Below are 24,793 nucleotides of genomic sequence, written 5' to 3'. Positions count from 1 at the left end.
AGTTGTCCCCGGTCGTCTTCTGCGGTCTTGAGGAACCGCTCCATCAGCTTTCCGAGAAGTTCCTGTCCTTCCGCCAACTGTTTGACTGCGGCCTCCATGCTTCCTGGCAATCCCACTTCTGACACCACTTGTGGAGTGTGGGGTTGGGCGGGCCGGAATAACAGGCGTGGAGGCCGGATGTAGTGTGCTATGATTAGCAAGAGTTTTATTGGTTTCACAGAGGTCAAGCCCTTCAGCACTGTTGTACAGTATAGTCCAAGAGGGTGGGGTTGTGGTTCCTAGCGAGGAGGGTCCGATGATGGGGAAACAGGCAGGTCTTCCACTGCTAGGTTTGTGTCCTCCTTCCTGGTTGCAGGCGTTGGTGTGTCCCTCGGAGATAAAGGAAAGAGACACAGGGCGGTTAGTTCCAATGGTCACGGAACTTGGTCGACTGACACCAGCACCAGGGAGTGTGAGGTTTAGGAATTGACCGTGAGGGAGGGCGGTAGGGCAGGGGAAGAAGGGAAAGAAAAGACGGAAAGCAGGTACAGAGTGCAGTTGGGGGGGGGGGTTTGTGCAGAACGTATTCTACAGTGTCGGGGTGATTCTAATTTACAGTGAGGGTGCACGGGAGTTCTTTACAATATTCACACTATTTACACTAACTACACGGGGAGGGGGTAACACAGAGAAAAGGTAACAATGTACTCAAGTGCCCCGCCGTAACTCTCATCCGAGTTACGGCCGCTTTCCAGCCACCTCCTGAGGACGCCACCAATCCTCGCACCAAACGTCTTCTTCTTCTTCCTTCTCTCGCCTCGTCCTTTCTCCTTCACTCTCCGCTGCCGGTCCTTCGCGTGCCGCTAACTCCTGCCACGAGTTCACCGCTGGGAACCTCTCCACTTCTGAGTCGCCGGCTTTTCTATCGTCCGATCGGGTTCCTGAGGAAAGACTTCCGGGGTCAGGCGGGGTCACTTCCGGTCCTTTAGTAGCCGTTGTACTTCCGGGGTCAAGCAAGGACGCTTCAGGTCCGCGGTGTTCCGGTGGTGCTGTCGGCGCCTGTAGGGAAACAGAGAGAGGTGTAGCCCGTTTTGGCTGAGGTTTAGTGATGCCGCCCGTATGAGAGACACTACGGTACCGCTGCGCCCTGGAGGTAAGGGGCGCCCCTTCACATTCAGATACTCTCGTGTTCATTCCATCATAGTGCTTGGACTGGTATACAGATTGAGTCGTCTTCCGTCTCCTTTTCCCCTTTTTTACGATTGTTGCACATAATTTTGCCTGAACTAGTACTGTTGCTGACTTATCAAATCAGCTGCGTCTTATTTCAATGAGACCGCATTTCTCCTGAGAATAAAAAATAATATTTTTTCTGCCCTGAGGAAGCCCAAAAACAGGCGAAACACGTTGGCTGTTTTGTGCTGTGTTAATGATCATCGTACTTTGAGTTTCTTGGCTGTTCTGTCTTCGTGTCAAGAGAAATTGATTGACAAATTGGACTTTTTCACATTTATGAAGGACATGTGTCATAATTTATCAACTTGATACGTCAAATTTAACAAATTTTTCTGTTGCCTCTCCATGTGCTTGTTTGGTGTTTATTGAACTATAGTTCCGTGGCAGTGGACTAGGGAGGTGGGCAGCTTTTTACTGGTTTCTGAAAATATATAGTAGTGTATAGTTATGTTGTGCAACATCTAATCCCTTACTGCCATCCTTTTGCTGTGTTTCACCCCCCCTGAAAAAGCCTTCGGCCGACCCAACGGATTTAAAGAACTACCGACCCATCTCCCTCCTGCCCTTCGCCGCCAAAGTCTCAGAAAGAATCGTCAACTCCCAGCTGACCACGTTCATCGAAGAAAACTGCATCCTGGACCCGTCCCAATCCGGCTTCCGGAGCAACCACAGCGCAGAGATGGCCCTGATCGCCGCCACTGACGATATCCGCATGCTACGAGATCAGGTACACACCGCAGCCCTCATCCTCCTGGACCTTTCCACAGCTTTCCACACCGTTTCACACCGCACACTAACCACCAGACTCCACACCGCCGGGATCCAGGGAAACGCCCTCAAATGGATCCGCTCCTTCTTCTATTGAAGAACTCTGAAAATCAGACTCCCTGCTATCACTCCGAACCGACAGACATCATCTGCGGAGTTCCCCAGGGTTCCTCGCTGAGCCCCACCCTTTTCCACATCTACATGGCACCCCTCGCCAACATCGTCAGGAAACACCGACTTAACATCATATCCTACGCCGACGACACTCATCTCATCCTCTCCCTCACCAGGAACTCAGAAGACACCAGACTCAGTTTCCAGGAGGGCATGAAGGACGTCGCATCGTAGATGAAGGATAGCTGCCTCAAACTCAACTCTGACTAAACCGAAGTCTTAATCTTCAGCACCCACCCCTCCGCCTGGAGCAACGCATGGTGGCCATCAGCCCTCAGTCTGTCCCCCACCCCTATGGGCCACGCAAGAAACCTTGGCATAATCCTGGAGTCCCCTCACTCCATGAATCGCCAAATCAACGCTGTCTCCTCCACTAGTTTCAATTGCCTCCGGATCCTGCGTATGACTTTCAAATGGATCCCCCCCCAACTGCAGAAAGACGGTCACCCACGCCTTCATCGCTAGCAGGCTCGACTATAGAAACGCTCTCTACGCAGGAATCAACAAATCCCTGCTATGCAGACTCCAAACCATCCAGAACGGTGCCGCAAGGCTCATCCTAGGAGCACCACACCACGAGCACATGACCCCGCACCTGGGCAGACTCCACTGGCTCCCCGTCGAGAAGAGAGTCACTTACAAACTACTCACACACGGCTACAAATCACTCAACAACATCGGGCCCAAGTACCTCAACGACAGTTTGAGTTTCCACTCACCAGTGAGGAATCTCCGCTCGGCCGACCTCGCCCTGGCAGAAGTCCTCTGCATCCGCCGTAGCAGATCCGGAGGCAGGGCCTTCTCCTACACCGCAGCCACGTCCTGGAACTCTCTCCCGTTGGAAATATGACGTACACCAACCCTGCCAGCATTCAGGAGTGCACTCAAGACTTGGCTTTTCAACTGACCTAAGCTGCCCTACCCCCCCCCACCCCCACCCCTCAGCGCCTTGAGACCCTCACGGGTGAGTAGTGCGCTTTACCAACCCCTGATTGATTGATTGATTCATTCATGTTTTGAGTGGGATTGTGTAGGACTACAACAACCTGTACTTCCATGCTGAAGTGTTGATGCACTGAGCGAAGTTCAGACATCTGTGGATAGGAAAGTCTAACCTTGTAGAGCTAAGCCAAAGCCTTAGTTTAAGCAACATTACCTGCCATCTTTGCCTGGGCTTGCACCAAAGGGCCCGCCATGGGTTGGATGTAGAAGAAGAATGATCCACTTCAAAATCCTGTGATGGGAGTATTGGTTTTAAAACCCTGGGGCATCTATTTGCCCCGATCCCCGACTACAATACCGAGCAAGATCTTTAACTGAGGGTAGCCTATCAGCATTCCTTATAGATGTCTCTGCAGTACATTATTTCCTTGTTATAACTACCATCTTGTATTGTATGAAATACAATAATAAAAGAGTGCTTATATAATAATCCTTCAGCCTGCTGAAGCACCCTGATGCCACAAGACACAGTATTTCACCCTTTGCTTCTTCTACTACTCCACTTTCTCTCCCTTCTTCTTTCCCCACTCTTTCACTCTTTTTCGTTTTGGTTTCTTCCCCCTCTCCTCCTTCCCCCTCCCACTTTCCTCCTTTCCCTACCCCGTTCTTAACCTTATTTACCTTAATTTACTCCTACTATTAAAGAAAGAATTTTTAAAAAATGGTGTCAAGGGATAGGCCCCTGAAGCAGTCCCAACCTTGGCAGGTCTACTGCAAATTGTTCAACTGTCTATACAAAGTATCCCCTCGGACACATATAAATCAAAAGTTGGCGAGACAAAGAACACAAAAAAGGAGAAGGTTGTGACAAGTGTTCTTAGCTCACGCTACTGCCGGCACAAGCACATAGAGGGGATTGGAAGTGAAGCTGTTTGCGCTAAACTGCTCACATTTAGCAGAGATGAAGTAGGCTCAACGTGCAGGCTTGGGATGGGAGCGGGAAATGCTGTTCCCTCTTCCAAGCAGCATGAATTTCCACCACCAGGGAGTGACTGTCCACCAGTTAAGGTAGATCACAGACAGCCTCCAGATGGTGGGATGTTCGCAAGTCCCGCCTTGTTGTGCACCATTGGCAGTTGCCATACGATCCAGGTCTCAGCTCTCAGAATGGAGGCTTACTAGGGTCACTGCCATTTCGAACTTCCGCATTCTGAGCTGCAGTACCGCTATCGAAGTAGACAGAGAGAGAGAGCCAAGGCAGTGAATCTGATCTGGCCCCGCTCAACTGTATGTAGCGCCCACAGTTGCAGGGTGATGGGGTATCATGGCACTCAGATCCCAGCAGTGGATTACAAGCTGTGCCCCAAAGGTACCCTCAGAAAATAGAATTTCCCAGGGTAGTCGAGAATAACTTGATTTCTCCAGAAATTCACTACTTCTCACCAAAGTTTTACCTGGAGATTCCAGTTGCATTCAGCAATCAAAATGCCTGAGGCTGAATCAAATGCAGTTGCACTAGGTCTGCGTTGTTACTGCAGATCCAGTTACTGGCCCCATAGGAATTAAAGTGACATTCGTAGGAAAGCCCTTTGTTTGGGGTGAATTTACCACATGATTTTACAGTACAAATGGAAAGGTGTAAAAAGGTGGTTGTTCACCTGTTCATATAGTTACCACCCATTGTGCATCTCCTTTTCAGTGCAAAACACAGCTAGAAAACTACTGTTTTCACCTCTTTCCAGTTTCTATGTATCTGGAACTGTATATGCTGCAATATAATGCAACAATATAATGCAATGTAATAACTGTTGTGCAACATAATAAATGTTGTGAAATGCAATAATTGTTGATTCCTCCTCGCCAAAGTGTTGCAAAAGTTTATTAAAAAAAGGAAATTAAATAAAATTGGGATATAAAATATCCATGGTGTGCAATGCAATAATTATTTAATTTTCTTGGTCAAAAGGTTTGTAAACGTTCTCAAAAAAACAAAAGAAAATTAAATAGAATTTACCAATCAAATATCCATATGGGTTACTGTTAAAGCCCAAAAGTCAATTATTGACACTTATTCAAACTGTAACATTAGAATGATACTCTATGTAGCGTAGCCATTGACTGGAAATTTAGATTTTGTTCTTGTGCAAGTGGTCAAATATGGTGCATCATTAACACGGATGCTTATACCAATATTCCACCAACATGTATATGACACTCTACCAATTGTCCTTACCCATACTGAAGTAAAATCTCAGGTTCCCGTAACTCGTGGTGTCCATATAAGGGGAACACAGCTTTCGCTCTCCATCCTTGAGAAAAACAAGTGATGAGCCAGATTCCAGGGTTCCACATTCGCTGCTAACAACACCACCGATAATCTCCCAGCTATGCAGAAGAGAACAAGAAGGGTTAGTTCAGAAAAAAACTTGCAATATTATTAGCAGAAATCAGGGATAAAAAAGATTTGGGTTTTGGTATGTTATGCAACTGGGAGGAAACAATTAACTAACAATCCTATGGGCTTCCTTATATAGAGGTTGGTTGAATATCATCTGTTCCCACGCATGCTAAAACCACGCCGCGTGGCTTAATAACCCAGTCAATACCACGACTGTGTCATTACCACAAGCTCCATTACAACGCAAGTCAGTACAACGACTTGCTTTGGGTAGCGTTGGGCTTTGGATTAGTTTAAATTACTATTCCAACTCCAGTTGGTGTATCAATAGAGAAGGTGTTGGATAAAAATCCAACACCAGTCCAACACAACATTCCCTAAAGCAAATCGCTGTAATGAGACTTGGATTAAAATGGAACTTGTGGTCATGTGGAAGTCATGGTACTGACTGAGTTGTAAAGGCACCAAGTTTTAATGCCTGCATTGTGCTAGATGTTTCCCTGATTAGTTACTATATTATGTTCACTATCTTCTTTAAAGGGAACATTGAGCTGAACGTTCCTCATTTCTAAAGTCGTACATATACTGTTACAAATTTCACAGAACAAAAATTATTTACACCAGAGTATATGATCACCACTTCCGAGTAAATGAGCCATTGAGATGTATTTTACTATTTGTTCTTTGTATCTAATAAAAAACACATGCCAATATTGCCCTACAATATTTTCAGAAATCTGACTAGTTCATTACAAAACTCTATATCCGTTCCAGAGGCAGCAAAAAGGACTGAGGAGAGTATGGCATAAAAAGGTGAGAGGTTCTGGGTTAGTGGTATGGATGGCTCCATCCAATTTTAGGGCTAGTGGTAGTGTCAAGACTTAGCCAAAATGGTGTTTAAAGGTGAATAAAACAATTCTTTACTACTAGGTAGACTACAGTGATGAGATGCCCCTTGAATCCTGGTGCCCTGCGGTTGACAGCACTCTGGTCAGTGTTTACTACTGGTCAGGCAACCATATGAAAGCATAGCTGGAGCGTCAAACTCATCTTTGACAGGTGGCACTATCATAAACACCTTCCATGCTCATGACGGAGCCGCTCCGTCATGGCCCGCTCGGCGCGCCTGCGTGGCGCGAATCCCGCGCCTGCGCTGGACGTTCCATTGAGCAGGCGGGGCCATGACGGAACCGCTCCATCATGAGCACAGCTCAACCGCGACTCGTGACGCAGCGGCTCCGTCACGAGCATGCGAGCGCCGCTAGTCACCCCCTCCCCCCATGCGCTCCGGCGGAATTGCCGCTGCAGCGAAGGGGTTAAAGAATTAAGGCATTGAGATTGATTTAGACCCAAGAAGGCAATGGGTGCTGAAGTTTAAAACATAGACCTGGAAGGAGAAAAAGTAGAAGCTCCTTTGCTGCGTAATTTAAGTTTGGAAGCAAAGTGCTTCACTGGAGCTGCCATATTACACCGTATTTTTAGGCCTGTATATACACAGCCTTATGCAGAGGTCTAGACCTCATGTTACCACTACACACAACATATATTTTCAAAGCTTGCTTTAGTTCTTCATGTGTAATAACATGTAGAAATATTCCTTATTTGAAGTAATGTACTACAGCTGTGTAAAAATAATTATGCCATTAATATATCCTGTCTGCTAATGATTGTCTGGTTCAATTAATCATACTAGAACAGTGGAAAAGCTAGTTCTAGTTTACATTATTAATTTAGCTTTATCACAGTAGTCTGGTTCTAGCAGCAGATATTGTGACATCACAACTCAACTGTAACAGGATCTTACAGTTGAGCAGCTACTTCATTTTCATGTCACAGGTGACTAGTGATCCCACAACTAGGCCGTAATAAGAAAATTAGAAACGTGTTTGAGTGCAGGGATTGTAGGCATCTGTGCATTATAAATAAATAAAAAGTACATTAGCATGGACCTATTTTCACTCCTCACCTTCCACAAACCATCTGATGATGCAATGCATGTTAGTTTTCTGACACTGGGGCAGAGTAGTGCAAAGAAAAGTAGCCCACGTTCTCAGACCAAAACACTACTGAGATTGCTTCGTTCTGCACACTACAATCCTTTGCTTCACAAGTAAGTAACTCAGAAACTCGCATGTCGAACAACTTTTAAATACTGCCAGTGCTAAGCTTGCATTGGGCTTGGCTTCATGGGAGTTTGGCTGTCAAGCATGTTCATGTTCCTAGCACGCAGCATCTATCATTTGATGAGTGCCAGTATTACACCTTTATGTTGCAGCATTATGGCTCCCTTAAAGAAGACGGTCTGGTGCACCTTGGTCAACGCCAGGTGCTTACAACATTGGTCCAGGAGTGGAAAGAGTATGAAATGTTGGCAGAACGCCCTTGGTCCATCTAAAGCCCAACCTTGAAATGTCTTCCTACACAACACCGAGGGCAATCAAGGTCACCTACTACTCTGACAATAAATCCAATAAGGCTGCTATACGTTTTGCTTATCTAATGTATTGTGTGACGTGAAGCTACAACTACCATGATGGGGTGAGAGAGGAACGAGAGGCTTACCACACTTAAGTGGTCGCCACCACGTCCTAATGCATCTGCCCACATACAGAGATTGACTTTGAAATTCAATTCACCTACCCACTGGAACTGGAGGCTGAATTCAAAATGTACCTTTCGTGGGAGAACAGACCTCCCACATGGAAACCTGCCTTCCGGACTCTCAGTTGCTGACATCACCATTGACATCGCAGTCTAGGAAGCATATCAGCGTACGCTGCTATTTCTGAAAATGCTTCACTAGCGGATGTGACATTTGTACAATTGCTATGCTATGAATCACTAAACTAGTTAGGTAGTGTAAGTGAGAGCTTTCACTGATGATCCAGTCATTAGATAAACAACACGTACCATCAATCACAATATAACTCCCTTGCTCCTTGCAGCTTTAAATGCAGCCCACTCTCAGGACCGCATCTGGTGCCTATTGCCTATTGGAGTGGCTTTCAATGCAACAATGGCGTTCTTCTTCATTACAGGCTGCATCTGAAATGCTGGTTTGCGGATGCACATGGTGGTCCCTATTAAACTGCATATCCATGCAGCACCTTATGAGGTAGAGACCAGCATGTTAAGACTACAGGTTTACAGATGAGAAAGCCGGTGCATTTAGAGTGATCTGACCCGAGCTACCCAATGTGTGACATAAGGGAATGAGACCTGGGGCACAAGACTGGTACCAGATCCAATGGCTTCACCTGCCCACAGATTCTATTATTCACCTCCATCATATGGCCAAACAGGCGCCAGGTGCTTTGTGTTTCTCCACAGTGAAGGCCCAGAACAAAGAAACATGAGGTGCGTCTGAACAAACCACAGACTCTCTCCAAGGCGGGGCCAACCCAGCGGAAGTAAGTGGCTGACTCGACGTTGACGTACTGAAGGCAATCTGCCCACGGGTCATCGGCCTTGCGTATGCTCCATTTCTTCCAATTAAAATACCCTGCCTGTCCGTTGACCCGCAAGCCGACGAGGGGGGTCACGACGCAGCTAAAGCTTTTTTCGAAGGGTTAATCCATTCTGAGGAACATCGTGTAAGTGTCCCTGGTCTTGAGGGTGGGAGGGGCAGCTTAACATCTGTAACAAGGAGGAGAGCTCATCTCCACTGACTCCTTCCCCGTTATCAGCACCGCAGGGAATGCCCAGCGCCCAGACAATGTATGGGATTTAATGGGATGCAGGACTTGCAGGGAGCCCCAAGCCAGGAATTGAGTGGTCATTAGACAAGCGGGCGCAGGAATCGCTATTTCATGAAATAATTATATGAACGATAACAAATTGTAAACAGACGTTACATGGCTCCTTGTGAGCAGGAGGAGAGAGTAAGGAATGCAGTGCGCCTGAAGGAAACAACTTAAGAGGAATCGATTAACCCCACCCGGGGGGTGATGATAAATGCACATCTTGTGATAGTCCCTCTTGGGAGAGCATGCCAGGCCGGAGTACACACCGAGTGTGCTTCAGAAGTCTGGCCATCGCTTCGTGTAAATATGTTTTTGTACATGCCTGACGCAGTGTGGAATTGCTATAAATAATTTCACGCTCATAGGTAGAAAAATATGCAACGCAAAGCCAGTGGGAGGGTAAACTCAAGCGGCTGCCATGTATGCCAAACTCCCACGAGGAAGCATGCAATTAACAGCACAGCGGTTTTTAATCACACTGATACTTTTGAGATAAATAAAGAAAAATAATAACAATTACAAATATTGTAACTAAATTAATAAAGCAGCATAGCTTGTGTTTCATGATTCTTCAGACCCTTTTGATCTTAAGATCCTCGCCAGTCCTACAGCAAGTCTACTTTGCGCCAGTAACAGTGAGCTGCATTCGCCCAGTTTTGTAAACTGTAACAACATAACAATAATAACATAATGACAGAAAAACAAGTATTATTATTAGTTCTATTATTAGTACACTTATTATTGGTACTTCCCATCTGTCCCTTAATGACATAGCTTTGCAGTGTCTAGGATCTGATAATAAACGCTGGTGCTATTATCCAGTTTAATCGTCCTCAGTTGCTTAAGCTGAGGAACATAAAAGGAGGCAGTTCTAACTCAGAATACGGAAATGACATCAAACTTCAGCAGCGAACGTTTAACTCGGGAACCATCTTGAGGAAGCACAAGAATAGAAGAGAATATCCACATAGTACAACAGCGACTAAGGAAAGGCAAACCCCATGTCGAGTTGTATAGCTGTGCTGAAAAATATATCTGCTCAAAGGCTGCTTGGAAGCTCTGCTCTTATTTTTGAGATAGTGGTGCCATGCTTTCAATATCATGATAACTGATACATCAACATATATAAGCGATATTATCTTTGTGAGTCCTACTATAATTTTCCTCTTTTTACAGACTTTTGGGCAGATGACGATATTTGATGGTTAGTGTTTGACACATAAGGACGGACACTATGTGTCAGATGAAGAGACTCACCGTCTGGCAGACGATGGCGCGCACTGTTTGAGAAATGATGACGTATTGTGTTTGGAAGATGAAGACATATGCTGTTAAGCAGATGAGTCCATCCTCTGGTGAATAATGCTGTACACTGGGTAGCAGATAAAAGTTGTTATTGTTTTGCGTATTCTGGCACAGTGGCAGGTGATGATGACCATCAAATACTGATGTACCTTACTGGGCAGATTATGGCATACTTTCTTGCAGGGGCGACTAGCAGCTGTGAAAATCGGTGAGGCGCAGCTTGCTATAAAACTCATCGACATGCTGCCTTTCTCCTCTCCCCTCTCCCGACGACGATGAGCAGACAGGAAGGTGGGTTACTTCCTGCATACGAATTCAACCAATCCTGGAGCTGCTTTAAACAGCTCCAGGATTGGTTGGAGCAGGCTAACCCAGTGCACATTTTGAAGCTAGGGGCCCGTACCTGCAATCCCTCAGCTGTTTTACAGCACTGAAATTGCAGGCTTTGAAGTGCGCATGACAGATTAGCCGGCTGTAGACAGCTGGACAATCTGCATTGTGCACTAAGCAGTCATCCTACAATACACAGGAATCTGTCTGTCCCGCCCCCACCATCATGCTTGCTAGCACAGACTGCGGCACACAAAATAATAAAATGGTATTGAACATTTTATTATACTGTGTGTATCTGCTGCGCTTGCTGCTGAGGGGGGTGGGAGGGCGACATCCTCTGCCTTAACGGAGGACCTGCCACTGCTTTCTTAACAGAGTAAAAATACACATGCATGAAACGTTTAGAGAAAAATTACTTTACACCTTTGCAGGAAGCCCTGTTTACCATTGTTAACAGACAGGGCTTGATATCAGAATCCACAGGTGGTGCATGGCAAAGTTCATGTACCACCAATAGGATTCCCTGTGACGCAAAACAGTGCAAAGCAATGTTACTTTGAATAGCTTTACGGTTACTTTCTAGCACAATTTTTACACTGGGAAGTAAATCCCAAATCAACACTTTGATCCAGTTTGCGTCACTTCTGGTGGTACTGCTGGGGCGCACAGTGTTGCTACATCTGGTCCACAGTGTTTTTCAGATGAAGCACACAATGTTTAAGAGATGATGACACTGTCAACATCAACCACTTTTGTGAGTTTCCCATTACTGCTTTGATGAACAACTCTGCATTTTTTTTCCTCTTTGTGACCTTAGGTTTGCTTACCAGACTCCATGCTTATCCGCATCGCTGCAGCGGCTTTTCCCGCTGTGTGTGGCAATTTACGAAAAGCCGTGTTACGTGACGAGCTCAGCTCGTCATCCGCACACGACTACCGTGGCTGATGACGAGCTGAGCTCGTCATCAACAGCGTAGCGGTTATTGCTCTGTAAAAGTGTGTTGGCATCTCTGTGCAGGGGGTTTATGCAGAGCCTAAGCCATCACTGAGCCACACTCCCTGTAAGTCAGCAGCATTATGCTGCAGCGGCTAAGTTATGGAAATGTGAGGTGGAGGATATACATTCTACACAGTCCCTCTCTCATGAGTCAGATCAGGCTGCACTGGCATCTAACGCTTAGTTTAGACCCATATTTGGTAAATAAAAATTGTACTTCACTGTTCATTTGCATCTCTTAGCTGCAAAATGTAATCAACATCAAAATCGTTAATTGATGTAGAAAATCCTAGCTAAATTATTGATAAAATATTAGTTTAATGCGATTCTTAGAAGTTAAATAAAAAAGAGGCAGAATTAACCATTATTTTGTGCAGTAAAACGTTATGCCACACAGTAATGTCAAAGTTCTCTTGCAGTGGATGAACACCCTGCTAAGACAAGTAACCTGTTTGGGAATGTTGTGACAGGAGCTCCAATAGTAATCCTATCCTATCCTCCCTCTAACAAGACTAATGAGTTGGGCATGAGACGAATTCCTAGCAGTCAACACAATCTCCCTTGGATAAAATGGGGGTTTGGGAAAGGGTAGGACTAAAAGACACTGGCCAAGTCCTCCAGGGAGAAAATGGTCTTGGGCTGCTTGTGCTCCAGTTCAGGGAGGACCTGGAATGGCAAAGGGTATGAAGAGCAAAGACAGTTAAGGGCTGGCAATTATAGTGCATGGGAAGATTGCAAGCAGCTCAGAAGCTTTGGTTGAATCGAGAGAGCTGGGAGGTCCAGAACACCGGTCTATGGAGATTGGAGCAGAGGAGTCGAAGGAAGACTTTACAGGACAGACACAGAGCCAGATCAATCAGATTGTCAGGATTGCGTAAACTGGCACTTCTGGATCCGGATAATACCTATCAGTAGAGGGAACACGTTCCCTTGCACATTTCTTGGTTGTATGGTTCCCAGTGTTGTTCATTTCGTTCACTGTCCCGGTTCCTGTGCCTTTGTTCACAAACTGGATGGCAGCGTGCCTCTTCATAGAACCACAGTGGGAACAAACAGAGTGGATAAAAACATTGAACACTAAAGAGGAAGGGAAATGCAGAAAGGGAGGGAAAAAACAACAAAGGCCCCGGAACTGTGACAATCAAGGAAATGAACAAAGCTGGGAACCATACAACCAAGAAATATGCAAGGAAACATGGTCCCTCTTCAGGGTCTCTGGGACATCAGGAGCATGCCAGTGTTTGCAGCTGGTGTTACACAAGGTGGAGAGTCATGCACTTCACTGAAATAAATCTGAGGGCATGAAGAGTGAGTGTCGCAGAGGAGCAAAGCGATCTCTCCATCTTTCTGCTCCTCAAGTTTTTGGTTTGACTCCAAGGACGCCACCGTTTTATAACATCAGAATTTTTAGGTTTTGCCTATGAGACCACTTTTAACTGGCTGTCTATAGGTAAAGGCCTTTAGTGGATCACAGTGCTTTCAATCAGATGACAAAGGTGGCGGGGTGCCTGGAAGGGGATGGCCTACATAATTAAGGATGTGGCTTAAAACACGCAAACTACAATCCTGTGTTTTACACAGAATGCTGCCTGGCCAGCATTTAGTTACCTCTTTGTGAGCTTTCAGCTATTGCATCCAGTCATATCAGACAACAATAAACATATGCCTAAAAAAAAACCAGACCTATTGGCTTTGTTAGCAGTTTGATAGAAATGAGTAACAACAATGATTTTGTTGTAAATAATTAGAATTGATTATTGCAAATGGTTAACATCGCCACTACTATGTGTGCACAGAAGAGACATCAACAATTGCGTGAGCATGTAATCGGAACACTTTTTTTACAGTTTTATATGGCGCAAACATGACCCAATGGCATAAGGGTGCTTTACATGAGCACCAGTTTACATTTCACAAAAACTGTTTTTTGGTGGGGTGGTTGCATTACGTGATTTTTCCCGAATCAAAGGATGTTGAGTAGAAAACAGAACTAGAACTTGTTCCCCAGTTTCAAAGTTGGCAGCTCTAACTATTAGATCACATTTCCTCCTATTATGGCCAGGGGCACTAGAATTATGCGGCTGGAGAGGGCCAAATTATGCAGCAGAGTTGAGTAAATTATGCAGCAAGAAAAGGCAAATTATGTGGCATAATGCGCCACATATTGCAATAAAATATTACTTTATTATTTCATCATTTTTAAACTTGGTAACACTGTATGGGCATTGGTTGCACCTCATTAGTAACAGTTTATCACCCAAATATAGCAATAAGCAAAAGCAAGGTGACTAGTCCAGCTTTGCACAGCAACATGTCACTGATTTTTAGTAACTTTTGAATTGGTTAAGCTAGAAACTATTTTTTTTTGTTAAAATCTCCATATTATGTGGCAGATGAAGGATTATGTGGCAAATGTGGCAAATCTATAATTACGCAAAAATCACAGCGGTCACACAACTGTATAATTCCAGTGGCCCTGGTTATGGCCCACTGACTCACTCCGACTTCAGTCTCAGCTCTAGAGTGCTCAATAATGCCCCATAATTAACATTGTTCCCAAACCAGAATTCACCTGTACACGTACATGAAACTCAGCTCTCATGTACCATACAAGTATTGGACAACCCAATAGCCCAGCCCATTAGTACTTGGTAAAGTAAACTCCAATTGCAACAGAAAATTGCACCACAGCAGAGCGTTTACAAATGTTAACAAATTCAAAGTATTTACTAGCATAAATTATGCAATGTACATACAATAACATATTGCTAAAACCACTGACAAAGACAATAGGTCCCAAAGACGAGGCCTATTGCTTTTCCAATATTTGTTTTTTTGCCTGTTATGCCTGCCACCATAAACTCCAGGGAGCTGGAGACCGAGGCAGCAGCCATTGACCTTAACAAACCGGACTCTAATGGTTCCAACTCTCTGGGAGAATTCCAGATTGAATAAATGACCAGTCTGACACTGCCCAATATGGCAGTGCCCATTAATAGTCCTTCTTCAAAAGGTAACGGACAACATCTCCTGTTTGCACTGACCTGATTTGAGAACCGATACATTAATTGACTTAGTACACTACCTGACTCTCAAATCTTTGCATTGGGTAAAAGTTGTTGGATCCTTTATTTTTCTTTAGATTAGATCATGTATGCCATTGGCAAATTGGTAAGGACCCTTCAAAACACATAATAAATAGGAAATTGACAATTTTATGAATGTTTTGACTGAATATCAATTTGGGAATTTGATCAGGAAAGGGATAGCAGCTCTATTTCTGAGCATTCAGTACTTTCATTTTGAACATGTCGCAACATATCATTTACATGGAGCTGGTTGATATTGGCGACATGCATCCATGAGTGTCCACTTAGACGGTAATGCTACTAAACATGCTTAACGGTCCATGCACAGGCTTTCTGCCTGCACAATGCTCTCCCACAAGAGAGCTGGTACTCTAATCTCTGGGAGATTATAAAACATGCTATGTCAATGCGCATCACTTCACAAGAATCATAAGCATTCTTTTAGAGTTTCCTGTGGTGCACGCCATCAAGCGAGAGACATTGTGTGAGGCGGTACAAATGTTTCCCATGTAACACACTCTTGCGGCATTAAAAATAAAAACCTCCTTCAGAAAGAAGCAATTAGGTTCGATTCAGTGTCACTTAATCCAGTCAACCACAGGTGTTCACATTTAAATTCATACTTTAATAGTTTGTTTGAAATTGAATCTGAAATGTGGATTTCTATGTGAAATTAATAATGTTAGTCTGTGTTTATTTGTGGAAATTAATCTGACTTGCAATAATCTGAACTCTTCAGAATCACAAATTGATCTGCAAGGGCAGAAGAAATGCTGTAACTTCTCAAATGTAGTAAAATATTACAGTTGAGTTGTGACATCATAATGCCTACCGCCAGAGCCTGAAGCCAGGGTGCAAGGCAGGTCACTGTGCACAAATATAGCTGCAGTTTAAACTATGAAAACGAGAATTGGATATATGGTTTCCTGACCTGTTTTTCTAAAAGGAGAAGTGACCAACAGAGGTTAGTTATAAAAGACAACATGTTCACTTTTTAAGGCATTACATGGAATCCCTCTATGTTTCTTCACAATCTGAGCTACATTTTTAAAAAAAATTTAACTTCCTTTAAATTGATACTAATATCTATTTTGTTATGTTAGACCTGCCATTCTTGGTGTGGTTTCAAATTTCTTTTTGCCTCTAACTCCTGTATTTTTGACTGTGTGATAGACTTCATTTTACAGATGTTTTTACTCTGGGCACTTTATCACTGCTGTTCAGTGCTAAAGTGCAAGTGCTTCTAAGGTAAGTTGTGATTCTCATTGGCTATCCATGCTTGGAATATTTGATGTACTGCTAAGTACTTACTAAAGTGCACTTAGTGTGCCCAGGGCCAGCAAATCAAATGCTACTAGTGGGCCTGCAGCACTGATTATGCCACTCTCACGAGTAGTCATTCAACCCAGTCTCAGGTCTGTCACTGCAGTGTCTGTTAGTGCAGTTTCAGACTGCCTTGTTGACCTGGCAAGTGTACCCTCTTGCCAGACACAAACCTTCGCTTTTTCTACATTTAAAGCACCCCTAAGGTAGGCCCAAGGTAGCCCCATGGGGAGGGTGCAGTGTATTTGAGATGTAGGGCCCTGTATTGGTTTGTTATACATGTCCTCTTATTGAAATACTGAAAATTGTATTTGTCACTATTGCAAGAGCCATCTCTCCCATTGGCTATCATCATTGGAACAGCCTTGTAACATCTTACAGGTTTAACGTACAATTTGGAAGAGATAGTGATTTGGAATGTGGGTTCCCTGAACTCAGAATTTAAAAATACATCTTTTAGTGAAGTTGGATTTTAAATTCTGTGTTTGAAAACACCACTTTTAGAAAGTGGGCATTTTCTTGCATTACCATTCTGTGCCTCTCTGCCTGCCAGTGGAATCAATGTCCGGGTTACACTGAAAGTTGGGCTGTTTGTGCATTCACTCTAGACAGTCACACAAAGGGAGCTGAGGTGTGCTCTGCATATCCTGATGGGCCATCACCAGGCTGATGGGACCTCCTGAGCTAGAGGGGTTGGAGGAGTTGTCACTGATACCTGAATAGGGTTGTGCCTGTCCTCACACAGTGCTGTCTCCACCTCCTTGCTGTGTGTCTGGAGCCAGGTTAAGGCCAGGCAGGATACAGTGGACTACAAAGTCTTTCCTTTGAATTATGCCTACTACAAAAGCACAAAAGGATATAAATATTGGTCCTGTAACCCCACATTTTTAGAACACTTCTGGACTGAGAACTCTGCAAAGAAGAAGAGCTGAAGAGCTGTCAGTAGGATTACTGCCCATTTGCTATGTGCTGCTTCCATGAGTTGGCCTACAGTTGCTGCTTCTGTCTGTGGGCAGTGAAAGAACTGTACTTTGCTTTCTGAAACCTGCTTTTCCAAGGTTCTCTAAGGGCTTGTGTGTGTTTACCTCCTCAGGGCTATCAAAAACGAATTAATCTGCAGCTCCCCTGAACTCCATTTGCTGGGAGTTGTTACATGCTTGGTTTTGCTGCTTCAAGAACCGAAAATTTACGCATTGGCCCTTCAGCCCCATTTTTCCAGCTGCAAGCTTGCCGTGCAGTTGAAGAATAAACGCAACCAAATAGATCGACGCAGCACCTATTTTCGGCTGGAACAACCGCTGCAGTCCAAGTCCAGAGCACGAAGTCTCTAACATCCGAGACCCCAGCTCCGACTTCGACGCAGGACCTGCTGTGCTGCTGAAGGAATCAACGCATCACCTGTTTGCAGCTGTGGAAATTGACGCAGCACCTGTTTCGCCGCTGCATCAACTAGCAATGCCTGGATTTTCTTGTGGATCGCGCCTGTGCGCCAAGTATTCATCAACAGAGCTCTGCAGTAAAAGATTGAGACAGCGAGTCCGAAATCCCTGCCAACTAGAGACCCTCATTTATAACATGTTACACATTACTAAATGCTTTTTGGTGTGTTTAATTTTGCACTGACATTTCTGCTTTTATTCTTCATGTTTGCAATCATATTAGCTCTTTCATATGATACAACAAGACACCAAAGATATAAGCGGTTTGTGAAAGGGTGAAGGCATGGCAATTTACCGTAAGGAATAATATGCCCAGTGCCATACATTAAAAAAATATTGAAAGTCACCTCTAATCTTCATGTCTTTATAAAGGAACTTGGCTTCAGATCTCTTATAGAACTCCAAGTTGACTTACAATAGTCTTATAATATATAGTGACTAAAAGAACAGATGATGGACGGAGTGCCAAAGAAATCAAACATTCACCCCCAGTCACAGAACTGGGTTTAATCCATCATTTTTTTGCTCACCGCCCCACTTTGGACCTAGCCATATGCAAATCAGTCTTGACCCTGTTCCTCATGGAAACAGTCCAGCCCGAACTGCCAAGCCAGGTCTCCCTGGATTGCAAATAAGCATTTTTGGACCAGTTTCAGGGTATCACCTCTCATCAGCCACGCTAGCTTGAATCCAGTGGCACAGTGAGCATGGGACCCACATCAGGGCATACCCTTCCCACTTGGTGCGACTAAAGCAACAATAAAAAAACAGATGGTGGACGAAAAGCTGAACAAATCAAGCATTTACCCCTAGTCACAGATCTGGGTTAAATCCATTGTGTTTTTTTCTCAACACACCATCTCAGTTTGGACCCAGTCATTTGCAAACCAGTCTTGATTCTTCTCCGCAAGGGAACAGTCCACCTCAAACTGCCAAGCCCGGTCATCCCTGAACCAGAAACAAGCATTCTGAGACTGGTTTCAGGGTATTATTCCTCAACAAACATGCTAGCTTGAATCTAGATGCACAGTGAGCACGGGGCCCATGTCTGGGCCCTCCCCATTTGGGGTGAAACATGCAATAAGAACAGATGATGGACCAAATGCTGAACAAATCAAGAATTCAACCCCAGTCACAGCTCTGGGTTTAATCCATTGTGTTTTATGCTCACCAGTCCACCCCAGTTTTGACCCAGCCATATGGAAATCAGCCTTGACCCTGCTCCCCATGGGACCTGTCTAGCCCGAACTGCCAGGCCAGGTGCTCCCTGGACTCAAAACAAGCATCCAGGGACCAATTTCTGGGTATCATCCTTCATTTGCTATCAGTGAGAAGGGTATGCCCAGGCGTGGGTCCTGTGCTCGCTATGCGATCGGATTCAAACTAGCCTGGCTGATGAAGGGTGCTACCCAGACACCAGTCCCAGGATGCTAGTATCTGGTCCAGGGAAGACCTGGCTTGGCAGTTCGGGCTGGACTGCTCTCATGCGGAGTAGATTCAAGACTGATTTGCAAACTGGTGGGTCCATACTGGAATGACATAGCGCAAAAACACGATGGATCTAACCCAGATCTGTAACTGGGGGTGAACGTTTGACAAGTTCAGAATTCTGTCCATCATCAGTTCTTTTTGCATTTGTCGCACTAAGTGCGAAGGGTATTCCAATATGTGGGTCTTGTGCTCACTATGCCACCGGATTCAAGTTATCCTGGCTGATGAGGGGTGATACCCTGAAACCGGTCCCAGGATAATTGTTTCTGATCCATGGAGGAAATGAATGGTAGTTCAGGCTGGACTGTTCCCATGCGGGCCATGGTCAAGACTGATTTGCATATGGCTGGGTCCAGACTGGAATGGCATAGTAAGCAAAAAAAACAACCTAGATCTGTGACTCAAGGTGAAGGTTTGATTTGTTCAGCATTCCGTCCATCAGCTGCTCTTTTTGCATTTATAATATAGAGTAGGCAATCTTTTCCTTCTCCTGATATCTTTTTCTAAAAAAAAAATTACCAGCAGAAACCCCATGTTTAAGGCAACATGTTATTTTTTTTCCACCCAATAGTTTATTGCGGGAAAGTCTGAATGTGCCTACACCGTTTTGACCACAGCATTTTTTCAACCTGATTCTAATATCTATTTACAAAAAATAATAGCACCTTTTAGTGTGTTTAATTTCACAGTACAGATGCACAAGTTACTACTTGTGTAACGATATATCTGTAAGAGACATTAGTTAGTGATAGATTCCTTACCTTAGAATATCCCCAGGCGTGAGACTGGATCCGGAAATTTTTTCGTAGCAGTACCCTTGCACGTCGGTAGGCGTCGTCTGCGGCTCTGCATCCGTCGTCGGCGTCGTGGGCGCCGTGAGGACGTCGTCGGGAGTACTTAGACGCCGCCTCCGCGTGCTGACGTCAGTTCTTAGACACAGTTTTTCCGCGCCAGAAACGCAGAGCTATGCTAAAAACCAACACTGGTGCCTTGAAACTAGGGCCCTGAAAGGGGATGACATTAACCCTAGATATCGGTTCGCAGAACGGGGAGAATGGGTGGGTTGGTAAGGAATCTATCACTAACTAATGTCTCTTACAGATATATCGTTACACAAGTAGTAACTTGTGCATCTGAAAGAGACACGTTAGTGATAGATTCCTTACCTTAGAATAGATACCCCAGCAATACCAACCCCGGAGGTGGGTCTGTGAACCAATAATCACACCAGAAAGTCCTGGAGGACGGAACGGCCAAAGAAGCCATCCCTCCGGACTTGGTTGTCCAGGCAATAATATCTTGCAAACGTGTGCAGCGAGGCCCACGTAGCTGCCTGGCAAATGTCCTGCAAGGGCACTCCTCGGCCCAAGGCAGTAGTAGTAGCCGTGGCTCGAGTGGAATGAGCCCTCAGCCTAACAGGGGGTTCCTTCTTAGCCATGGAGTAGCACGCCTGGATACACAATATGATCCACCGCGAGATGGTTCGCTTGTGTACCGCTTTTCCCTTCTTAGCACCCACGTAACCAACAAAGAGTTGGTCATCCACCCGGAACTGGCGTATGCGATCCAGATAGAAAGAGAGCACACGTTTTGGGTCCAGACGGTGGAGCCTCTCTTCCTCTCTTGAGGGATGCGGAGGCGGAAAGAAGGTGGGCAAGGTGATGGACTGCCCGATGTGGAAGGCTGTGACTACTTTGGGCAGGAAAGAGGGCCTCGTCCGCAACACAACCTTGTCCGGATGGACCGAAAGGAAAGGAGGTTTACAGGATAGAGCCTGGAGCTCACTCACTCTCCTGGCAGAGGTGATGGCTACCAGGAAGGCAGTCTTCAGCGTAAGAAGGCGGAGATGACAGTTGTGAAGTGGCTCGAAGGGAGCGCACATCAGAAAAGTAAGAACCAAGTTCAAGTCCCCCTGAGGCATCACAAAGGGAACAGGAGGGAACGTATGTGTGTTGCCTATGAAGAATCGGTTAACAATAGGGGACTTGAACAAAGAAGGTTGATCAGGCAGCCTCAAAAAGGCTGAAAGAGCAGAAAGGTAGCGTTTGATAGTGCCCAGAGCAGAGCCCTGCTGGGCAAGAGAAAGAAGGAAGAGAAAAACCTCAGAAAGAGAGGCAGAAAGAGGATCCACAGCCTTTGCTGTGCACCATGCCACAAATCAATTCCACCTGCAGGCGTATACCGACTTTGTGGAGGGACGCCTGGCTGCCAGAATGATGTTACAGACTTCAGGAGGCAAGTCAAATGGCCTCAACTGTCGCCGCTCAATCTCCAAGCATGGAGGTGGAGACTGGACAGGTTCGGGTGGAGGACCGTTCCCCATCTGCTGCGACAGAAGGTTCTCCTGAAGAGGCAGACGAACCGGGGGATCGACTGACATACTGAGTAGCTCGGGATACCAGTACCTTCGTGCCCAGTCCGGGGCCACAAGGATGACTTGTGCCCCGTCGCGCTTGATCTTCTTTAGCACTCTGGGCAGAAGTGGTATAGGCGGAAAGGCGTCCAACAGACCGCAACTCCACTCGCGACGAAAAGCGTCTCTGAGCGAGTGCCGCCTTGGAAATTCCAACGCGCAGAACTGATGACATTGCGCGTTCTCTTCGGTGGCGAATAGATCTAACCAAGGCTCTCCCCACTGCAGAAAGAGACCTTGCGCCACGTCCGAGTTCAGACGCCATTCGTGATCCATCATGCACCGGCGGCTGAGTTCGTCCCCCCTGGCGTTCAGAGAACCTGCCAGGTGTTGAACCACCAGGGTCACGCCCTGATGTTCCAGCCATTGCCAGAGGCGCAGAGCCTCCTGGCAAAGGGTCCATGACCCCACCCCGCCCTGTTTGTTGCAGTACCACATGGCGGTGGTGTTGTCTGTGAACACCTGCACTACACTCCCCCGGACAGAGGGGAGGAATGCCTTCAGTGCTAGACGAATCGCCAGCAGCTCCAAAAGGTTGATATGGAGCAGGGACTCCGCCGGAGACCAGAGGCCTCTGATCTCTGCCTCTCCCATGTGGCCTCCCCAGCTCTGGAGGGACGCGTCCGTCACAACTACCTGCTCCGGTCGGGGAAGGGAGAGGGATCTGCCGCTGACCCAATCGCGGTCCGTGAGCCACCACTGCAGCTGTCTCGCAGTGCCCTCCGAGATCAGGACATGGTCGGACAGGTTGCCCTGATGCTGGGCCCACTGATACTTCAGGTCCCACTGCAGAGCCCGCATCCGCCAACGGGCGTGATGCACCAGAAGGATGCAGGAAGCCAACAGCCCCAGAAGCCGCAGCGTCAACCTGACCGAAACCCGGGATAAAGGCTGAAAGATTGGAATCAGAGCCTGTATATCCCGAACCCGCTGTTCGGGTGGGTAAACCCGAAACTGCACTGAGTCGAGAACCGCTCCGATGAAAAGGAGCTTCTGAGAGGGGCACAGGTGTGACTTTGGCACATTGATGGAGAACCCCAGCTGGCGCAAGAGGTCTGCCGTTCTCTGGTGGTGGCTGACGACTGTCTGGGGCGAGCCCGCCTTCAACAACCAGTCGTCGAGGTAGGGGAAGACTGAAACCCCTAACCTGCGCAGATGAGCTGCGACCACCGCCATCACCTTGGTGAACACCCGTGGTGCGCTGGTAAGGCCGAAGGGGAGCACGGTAAACTGAAAGTGCTCGTGTCCTACCATGAACCGCAGGTAGCGCCAGCGGGCCGGCAGGACGGGGATGTGGAAATAAGCGTCCTGCAAGTCCAACGCTACCATCCAGTCTACTGGGCCTAGGGCAGCTAAGACCTGAGCCAGAGTCAGCATCTTGAACTTCTCCTTCCAGAGGAAGCGGTTGACGTTCCGTAGGTCCAAGATACAGCGTAGGCCCCCTTTGCCCTTCTTGGGTACCAGAAAGTAGTGGGAGTAGCAACCACACCCTACTTCTGGCCCAGGAACGCACTCAATGGCCCCCTTGGCCAAGAGGGCCGTAACTTCCTCTTGTAGAAGTTTCAAGTGATCCCCCGACATGCGGTGGCACTGTGGTGGCATGGCTGGAGGGGTCGCCTCCTAGGGGAGGGAGTAGCCCCTTCAGACGATTTGCAGCACCCACCTGTCCGAAGTGACAGTGCGCCAGTGAGAGTGGCGATGGCGAACCCTGCCCCCCACTGGCGTCACATGGGCCAAAAAGCACGGACTAGGAAGGTTTTGAGGCGAATGCTGCGGGGGAGGGTGTGGACTGGCCTCGCCGTTGTCCCCGACCGCCTCCACGGCGGTTTCCACGGCCGCCACTGCGCTGGATATTAGACTGCGGTGCGTGGCTGGCAGCACGTGTGGGGGCGCCCCTTCCTTGGCCATGAAAGGAACGAAAGGCACCCGTTTGCTGGCGCGGGACCGAGAGGCCCAAGGGCTTGGCCGTAGCCCTGGAGTCCTTAAAGCGCTCAAGCGCATGGTCTGCCTTGTCTCCAAAAAGGCGACGGCCATCAAACGACATGTCCATCAGTGTGTTTTGGACATCGGCCGAAAAGTTGGCGGACCTCAACCAGGCGTGGCGTCTAATCGCCACCGTCGTTGCCATCGCTCTACCTAGTGAGTCGGTGGTATCCAGCCCACACCGGATAGAATATTTGGCTGCATCCCGGCCCTCCACAAGGGCTTGGCCGAGTTTGGACCGTACCTCCAACGGACACTCTGGCAGCACTTCCGCAACCGTATCCCACAGAGAGTGGGTGTAGCGGCCCAAGAGGCATGCGGTGTTGAAAGACCACAGTCCCAGACTAAGGGATGAGAAGATCTTCTTACCGTACTGCTCGTACCTCTTTGATTCCCTGTCCGGCGGAGCTGACGGGAATGCGGTCTGGGAATTGGAGGCCTGGATGACCAGGCTCTCGGGGTGGGGTGGGTGGACAGGAAACATGGGTCGCCCTGGGCCGGGCGGTGGCGTCTGGCCACGTTCCTATCTACGGGCAAACCCGTGGCGGGCCTGGACTAAGTGCCCAAAAGAACGTCAGGCAAGGCCTCATTAAAGGGCAGCAGAGGCTCGGCCGAGCATGACTGCGATTTAAGGACCTCAGTGAGGAGGTTAGTCCTCACGGCCGCGATGGGGAGCTCAAGGCCCAAGGCCTTGGCTGCCCTCGTCAACACCACAATGTCGGTTGCCCCCTCCTCCGAAGCCACGGTAGGAGGCGAGACAAAACCAGTGTCTGGTGATGTGTCCAGACCACTGGCATCCCCAAGTTCACCTGTCCAGTCCTCTTGAGACTGACGCTCTCGAGTCAGATGGTCCTCAGACCCCTCCCAATACTCCTCTTCACCCATCCCCTGATAGTCAGTGTTGTCAAACGATGAGGCCGGTTCACAGAAGCTAAACTCCCTAAGCGGCACCGGAGGTGACACCTGACGGACCGACGCCGGGGGGGTTGTTAGGTCCACCAGTGACGACCCGGATCCCGAAGCGGATCCAGCTGGGCCCTGCTGCGCTGGGCCCGAAGGCGCCAGCGGCGTCGGGACCCTGGGGCCCTGCGGCGCCAGGCCCGAAAGCGCCGGCGCCGTCAGGGCCGAAGCACCCGACGGCGTCGGGGCTGAAGCCGCCGACCCGCTAGGGGCTCCAGAC

The 24,793-nt window shown here is 47.2% G+C and overlaps 1 protein-coding gene across 1 annotated transcript in view; it reads right to left on the bottom strand.

The window, feature by feature from the left end:
- RELN (reelin) overlaps positions 1 to 24,793 on the bottom strand; it is a 1,675,658-nt gene that overhangs the window by 773,789 nt on the left and 877,076 nt on the right. Inside the window, exon 12 of the mRNA XM_086967429.1 lies at positions 5,333 to 5,484. Within this exon, the coding sequence (XP_086823555.1) occupies positions 5,333 to 5,484 (152 nt within the window). The remainder of the gene's footprint in view (positions 1 to 5,332; positions 5,485 to 24,793) is intronic.

Source organism: Lissotriton vulgaris, chromosome 1_1 (assembly GCF_964263255.1).
Source record: "Lissotriton vulgaris chromosome 1_1, aLisVul1.2, whole genome shotgun sequence".
In the NCBI taxonomy this organism is placed as follows: Eukaryota; Metazoa; Chordata; class Amphibia; order Caudata; family Salamandridae; genus Lissotriton; species Lissotriton vulgaris.
Note: the sequence above shows the minus strand (reverse complement) of the source record. Positions and strands in the feature narration are given on the sequence as shown.